This window comes from Chroicocephalus ridibundus, chromosome 3, assembly GCF_963924245.1.
Source record: "Chroicocephalus ridibundus chromosome 3, bChrRid1.1, whole genome shotgun sequence".
Taxonomy (NCBI): Eukaryota; Metazoa; Chordata; class Aves; order Charadriiformes; family Laridae; genus Chroicocephalus; species Chroicocephalus ridibundus.
This window is the reverse complement of record NC_086286.1, coordinates 94,165,863-94,173,415: the sequence shown is the minus strand read 5'-3', so window position 1 is coordinate 94,173,415 and position 7,553 is coordinate 94,165,863. Positions and strand designations below refer to the sequence as shown.

General features: G+C 42.3%; 1 protein-coding gene across 3 annotated transcripts in view; it reads left to right on the top strand.

Annotated features, from left to right (window-relative positions):
* The first annotated feature begins 1,093 nt into the window (after nt 1–1,093).
* Nucleotides 1,094–7,553, top strand: part of SENP6 (SUMO specific peptidase 6) — an 86,432-nt gene continuing 79,972 nt past the window's right edge. For 2 of the 3 annotated variants that reach the window (XM_063330144.1, XM_063330143.1), the window contains exon 1: nt 1,094–1,652. In XM_063330144.1, coding sequence (XP_063186214.1) covers nt 1,601–1,652 — 52 coding nt within the window. In that variant the 5' untranslated portion in view covers nt 1,094–1,600. The remainder of the gene's footprint in view (nt 1,653–7,553) is intronic. The other variant, XM_063330146.1, reaches the window with a different exon arrangement.

Genomic DNA, 7,553 nt, shown 5'->3' with positions numbered 1-7,553 from the left:
GTTTTTTCCTAATTGTTTCCTGTTAATTTTATTACTAATGAATCAAGAATATTTTATGATCTCTCTTTCAAAAAGAAGTCTTTTTTCTAAGGAGATTTTGAAGATCAGGATATGCGGGTTTGCCAGCTTTTGGAATTATTTCTAATTGCTCGTTGGCTCTGGTGGTGTGACGTAGCATTTGGGGAGCAGTGTGACGTCTCTTGTGTGTCTTCTTCCAGGCCAGCTCTGCGCTCTGCTCGCGTTCTTTTTACCTCTTGCTTATATTTTTAAACACACTGGCTTGTGAATATAGTTGGTGCCAATATGGAAAATTTGGGAATGAAAATAACAAATTTAGAAGGCTTAAAGGAAAATAAAGAATTTTCCTCTCTCTAGTTTTTAATTTTCATATGCACTAGGTATTTGAACTTGCCTAATTTAGGACTTTAGACTACAAACTCTTAAGTTCAAGCATTTTTGGAAGCTCACTTCTCAGGGATTAGTAATTTTAGAAACTACGTACTTTAAATTAGACATAAAAATTCCCTGATTCTGCAGTAAAAAGTGTGATCAGTAGAATTCCAGATGAAGGAACCTGTCCAAGAAAGGAGTATCTAGTTTTCACTAACTGTAGACTGTCATAATTTGCCTTCAGTTTTTAAAGGATGTATGGTTTTGGTACTTAGGCTTCACAAGAAAGCTTTTTAAAATGTAAAACCTTACATGCTAAAAAAGGTTTTTTTAATTTTAAAAGTCAAATACACCTGAGGCCATGACTTGCAAATTCTGTATAGTTGGCTTGGCAACGCTGTATGTTTTGCAGAATCTAAGTTTTGCATTTAAACATGCCTTGATCGGGCCACGGAGGATTTCATGATCGGTAAGAACTCGTTAGACCTTTGCGGCCTTTTGCCCGAGCGTGAGCTAGGCGAGACCCACGGGCCTCAGTCCTGCGCAATGGGCTCCCGCACGCGTGGAAGTTCATTCATTTTGCGCAGTCCGATCCACCTCCTCACCTCCCGAAAGCTGCTGCCTCCGAGCTGATCAAGGGGGGAGCGGGAGAGCCCGAGGCATCGCCAGGCGCAGCCCTACTGCGGCCATTTTAATCGTCTAGGGGCCGGGGAAGCCGGCGGCCCCCGCTGCGGCCGGCGGGGCGGGCCAGCCGGGGGTCTCGGCAGGGAAGCGCTGGTGAGGCCCCGCCGCGCCGTTCATGGAGGAGAGGGGCGGCAGCGCGGCGCGCACCGTTTCCTCATCCTCCCCGTGTGCTCGGAGGCGCCTCCGGCGGAGTACCGGCCAGGCCCCTCTCCCCCGCCGGGCGCCATCGGCGGCTGCTGGGCCAGGCCCGGCTGGCAACCGCTCGGGGGGCTGCTGGTGGCGGACGGGGTGAGGGAGGAGCGGGCGCGCTGCCGCCGCTTCCTCCTGCACGGGGGCCGGAAGGCAGCGCGGCCCGCCGTGAGCTGCGAGCGGGAGAGGGCCGGGCCTCGGCGGCGCCGCCGCCGCTGCGGGTCACTCAGCCTTCCGCAGTGGGGGTGGGCGGCGGAGCGCGCAGGCCGGGGGAAGGGCCAGGCCCCGCCGCCTGTCTGGGCGATGGAGTGAGGGAGCGAGGCTCGGCAGCAGGAAGATGGCCGGTGGCGGCGGCGGCGGCGGCTGCAGAGACAGCTTGTTTCTGGAAGGTGCGTGCATGGCTGAGAGGGTGGGAAAGGGGCCCATGGGCTGCGTTTCCCTTCTGGCAACCAGTAAGGGGTACGGTGCAGACTGGGGAATGGGGGAGGCGGGCGTGTGTGTGCATGGGGGGGTGTGGGGGGGGAATGGGTCCCCTTTGGGGGACGACGACAATGAGAGGTGGCTTCGTGGTGGGGGAAGGGTGGGTGCCGTAAGGGGTGGTTTGATTCGGTGAAAAGAGACCTGCTTTTGAGGGAGGGGTTAGCGAGGGCGATTTGATTTCTTATTCTTTTTCTTTTTTTCTTTCTTTTAATTTTCTGAGGCTTTGGAAATGCAGTGTTTTCTTTGTAGGGGCAGAGCGCTGAGAGCAGCCTGGGCTTGGTGCAGCAGGGCCGGTTTTGCAGCGGGAGGAATCCTCTCTCGGAGGGGCGGTGGGGTGGTGGGCGGCCGGGCAAGGTTAGCGCTAGGTGAGGAGGGGAAGCGAGGATTGCTCTGCCGCCTCCCCGCTGCATTTCGCTGCCTTTAGTCTGCTCCCAGGCCCCGGCCTAGTCCGTACCCTTTCCCCCACCAGAATATGAGTCTCGCCTGCTTCTGAAATGCTACTTTAAAGGTTTGGGACTGGGGTTAATGTTGGGAGGGGGATCATTCTTACATTTGGGAGACGAAGATGATGATGAATCTATCAGCTGCAACTGAAAGAAACCTTTAGCGTTTATAAAGCCTTGAGTAATTTTTTTGATGTGTAGGTTGTTTTTATTTTCTCTTTTTTTTTTGGTCATTGTAAAGCTCTTAATTATAATGCAGAAAGTCTCTTGAAATTCGAGTATCTTTAACTGTTGAGCCTTTACAGTGTCACCGATTTAAAAAAAAATAAATCTGCTGTTATAGTCTTGCAAAATTGCTGTAAGCGTATATTCTGATGACATAGGCCAATAGTATGCTAAATTCTGCTAAACTGCCATGATGATAATGAAGAAAAAGATACATCAATGAAATAAATTACTCCTCATAAGTAGAGTTTTTCAAGTCAGGGATAAGTTTAGCATTGGAGGTTTTGTAGTACGTATATTATACAGAACGTACCTCGTGCAGATTTTGTATTGCTGTGGGATATTGGGTTTTGGTTTTTATTACTACAGGTTCTGGAATAGAAGTACTGTGTGAACAAAATATTGCTTGTTGTTTTGAATGATTAATCTGAAATTCTGATGTTCAGAAACTGTTTCTGGTTAATAACTGCTCTCACGTTACCTCCCTTCTACCTTTAACATGTTTGGTGTTGAAATGCAGACACTCCATTTTTTCCTGAACTCTCTCCACAGAATATAGTGAGGTTTGCGCAGACGGCTAAAAGTCTCAGGGTGATGACTAGTTAGTGCCTTCTGTGTGCACCTTGGCTACTTGCTGGTTGGACAGGTGGCTAAAAAAAGACAGATTTCATATGCAACACCTACACTTTTTTTTGCTTCTGAAGTCTCCAACAGCAGGACCAACGTGACACTGGATAACATCCCTATTCCAAGTTCAGTATTCCACAATTGGTGAACTGAGTTATCAGCTGGTTTTGTGTTTCCCCATTATTTGGGGATGCATTCATTTTGGGACTGATGATATGATAGAAAGCCTAAGAGTGTGTGAGTGTGCATGCACATGTGAAGAAGACCTAATGTGGATGGTGGTGACAATTCTAGAGGATGGCCCAAGACCACATGGGTTGATGGTACTGTGGCAGATCTAGTAAGAGCTGGTAAACTTTGTATTGATTTGACGCAAAACGAAAAGAAGGCTTTCAGACATTATTTGAGAGGTTCTTATCAGAGATGTTGACTTTATAGGAAAAAGTAAAGGCATAGAATATACACATATGTGGGGTCTTTGGAAAGCACATTAGGTCAACCTAACGATGTTAGAAGCACCATTATCCAAAGGCTAGACGAGCATGAGAGTGCCAAGCTTGTGAAACAAGCGTAATGGGGATAAAAGTGTATAGAGTAGGAAATAGGGCAACTTCTGTTGCAAGATGATGATTAATATGTGAACATAGAGTTATATCTGTAACTAGTCTGAGTGTATATTTCATGGACTCTGCTGAAGTCTGTGTAAGCAACAAGCATTTTTTGTTTGTTTTGTTTACTTGATATTTTTGGAAGTGTTATGTTAAAGGTTGGTGTAATATTAAAGGACTCCTCTGTCCATCCCTGCCATTAATGTGCAAAACAAATGAATTGCGTGACAAATGGATGTTACAGCTATCACTAATTGAACTCAGTCTAATGGAAACTGTGCTGTTTAAATATGTAGCTATATATGTATGTGTGTGTACATATACGTACATAGAAACTTCTGGTGCTGTCATCCTTATGTTGACTATCAGTCAGACTTAAATACAGAGTTAAATGAAATTAATTGCTTTTAAGTATGATAGTTGTTCAGAATTTTGATTTTGACACCGTATGTCCAGTAAAATACTGCTTTTCTCTCACTTAGTGTAACAGATGTTACTATGAAGAAATGTGTCTGTCATTCTTCTCTTAAAGTGCTTCCTTTTAATATTTTTATTATTTTATTCTCCGATAAAAACAAAATGGTGTTTCTGGAAGGGTGTTTCTTGGGTGATTTATCTGTTGCCTTTCTGGTAATGCTGTTCTTGAACACAGTGATTCATACTAGTACATGGTTTTTGTCCGGTTTTGCGTATCTAACGTGTCATCATTTTTTATGCTGTGTTGTATAGACTGTTTAATGGAAAATGTGAAAAAGGTCCCTAGAACTAGAATGTTTGAGTCTTTTTAAAGCTATATTTGTTACCATTCTAGAGCAGTGCTCATAGTTGGTGTATATCATATAGATTGATATACATGACCTGTGTGTTTACTTTTCTTGAAATGTCAGGACTGTTAAAATTTAGAAGTGTGGAAAGTACCTTATTTTTGTTGTTTAAGCTAGTTTGCAAGAGGAATTTGTAAAACTTTTCTGAATTTACTTTTCCGTGGTAAACTTCCAAAGTTATGGGCAGAATATGCAGAAATTCACACTAACAAAGTAGTCCTGTTGCATGGGAATTCTTTCCTGATTCGGAAGACTAGAAATGTAGTGATTAAAGAATTCCTGTGTTTTTTAAATGATAGTCACACCTAAAATACAAAGCAATTATAGGCAAATCTGTTTGAGTTTAGAATAGGGGGATGTTCAACGTGTAGGAATGGACAGTACTGTTGATCATTACCCCCGGAGAAAAACTGTGGGAACTCTTGTTATATTCTGCCTCCTTGGATGTTACTGAGTTGCAAGGAAATTGTAATTTCTCTTTTCCAGCCCTAAATTTAAAGTTTCCCTGTGTTTGTACAGTAGATAACAGGCAAAGTTTAAAGTATTCTTAAATGCATGTGTTTTCCAGAAGAAATGAGAAACATTTTATTCCTTCCTGTTTTCTTTTTTCAGTCTCCTGTTGGTTACAGTAGTGATACTGAGAACCAGTATTGAAGTTTCTTTTTGAGGATCTCCTTTCTAAGGAATGTTGCCAGTCCCTACCTTCAGAGCTGCTGAGAGATTTCAGTGCAAACATGACAGGAATTTGCTCAATTTTCATTCCATTTTCTTGGCTACAGGTTTCCTAATAGCAATAGAGAGAACTATGTGGACTACCCATTAGCAGCAGAAGAAACTTCACAGTTGTCTGCCAGAGGACTCTAGAAGACCACTTTGTTTTTCATTTAGCTCACATGTAAAGAATTGTCTTCACCAAAGCAAGGATTGTAGACTTGTATTTTCTTAAAAGTAGCTGAGATTCTGGAGTGATAGAGAAACACACAGCATTTTTTCTTTTAATCAGACTGAGAAATCTCTGACAGGAGTAATGCAAATTAGGGGGACAGTGAAATTTATATTCTGATAGAACACTTTAAAATTTTCTACCTGCTATGACTCTTGTCTTAATTTTTCTCTTAACAGTGAAATTTAATTATTAATTGTTGTAATTGTCTCTGAAGCAGTCTCTAATGCTTTGTTTATGACCTAGCGGAGATAAGTATTAGCTTGAAAATGAGGGCAGGGGGTGTTTGAGGTATCATTCACCTTCTATGTCTACCGTAATCTAAACTCCTGCTTTATGCTGTTGAATTCTTCTCTGGTTTGCATCAGTCCCAGCAATGTCCAGACATGTTCTGTTCCTTCCTTCTGTTTTTCTTGAGAGTAGCTTTCTAGTGGGAACTTTGTGACTCTTCCGTGGCTTGCTTATGTCTCCTAGTCCTCTGACCCATTCAGAGTTTCTTTCCAGCACTGCACATGTCTTCAGGTGTCCACATTTGTTCAGCTGTCCTTTCCAGTGGGTTTAAGAACCTTCTCATCGACTTCAGTGACAGATTATTTTCTAGGAATGAAACCCACTCGAGAATTATTTCTCAGCAAAGTCAAATTGAAACTATCATGTTACTCTCTTATTTTTTGTATGTGCCAATCTAACTTGCGTGATAGGTGGCATGAAATATTAAGAAAGACAGGCTTTGTATGAACATGTAGGCTTTTTTTTCAGCATGTAGAAGGATACTAAAAATAAACTTAATTTATCTATGAATGCTCTGTAACATATGTTGTAATAAGCTTGATAGCACACTCTAAAATAATAGCTTGTGCCCAAGTTCTCTTCCACATTGTCACCTTCTTTTTAATTTTGAGACATAGGATTCTAGGAGCCCAGGCTTGTCCTCGGCTTTCTAAATTGGAAAGCACCTGCGTGCAATTTTCTGGGTTTCATTATGGAGGCTTTTATTATTTGGTATTTTTTTCTAAGTAGCTGCTGCTATAATAATTTTGCACAAAGTGGGACATCAGAGCTTCAGGTGTAAGAGTATCTTGTATGGGATGCCTTCTCCCTTATTTTCTAGCACTTGGATTTGGTAGTAAAGTGCTACTCTTTCCTCAGAAAAAGTACAGAAATTGTACTGGGTTTTAGTGGCCAAAAAAAAAATTAAATATAAAATGTTCCTAAAAGAGATCCTTACACTCTTCTTTATGTAAGTATAAATACAAAATTAATAGTAATACCATCAATATGTGGCATGATAGCAAGCATAAACCAACATTTTGCAAATGTCTTGCTTGCACAGATACTTTTATGATGAACCTATTTGGATATTTTAGTATTTTGCTTGTTTTACGTACGAGGATAAAACATAACAAATTATTTATTGCAATGGTTTCAAGGGGAACTTTGGCTTTTATTACTGTTGTTTCTAGAAGACTATGCATGGATTTCAGTGCTGTATCAGACTTCACCTTTTCTGTGATTTTAGCTGTATCCCTTAATTGAGATAACTGAGGGCTGTCAAGGTGTCTTGTCTTGTAGCACGTCCTATAATGTGAGACTAATCACCAAACTCACTGCTTTAAATACTGCTTTATAAGAATGTGAGGGCGTTTTTAGTAATCTCTCATCACTTTGTCTCCTCCCTTCCTACTAATAGCTATTAAACCCTTTTGCAGAGGAGTAGAGATCTCACAGGTAAATAGCTAGAAATTTTGTGAAACTTGCCCACTTCCATAAACAGAGAAGTCAGAAATAGTAGTTCCTGAAGTGAAGGCTTCAGTGGTTCCTTAGCTGCTTGTTGGCTGCTAGCCGGTGTTAGTACATATACTGGCTGAGCAGTCAGGAGTCAGGGCAGATAGAGGACTCGGTACACAGGTCAGTGTATACCTCCATCTGTGTATGTGTGGCAGAAAGGAGTGGAAGAGTGTACAGGATACCTTAAGATACTGCAGGAGGCCGAGAAAACAAGATAAAGTGGAGCTGTTGTGGTGAGGGAGGCTGTAGAGAGCAAATTCTTTTTGGAGGAAAAAGGGCAAATGTAATTCTTCTCTTAACTTCATTGTTCTAAAAGGCACTTCCATTGTGGGAGGGGAGGCAGATTTGTAAA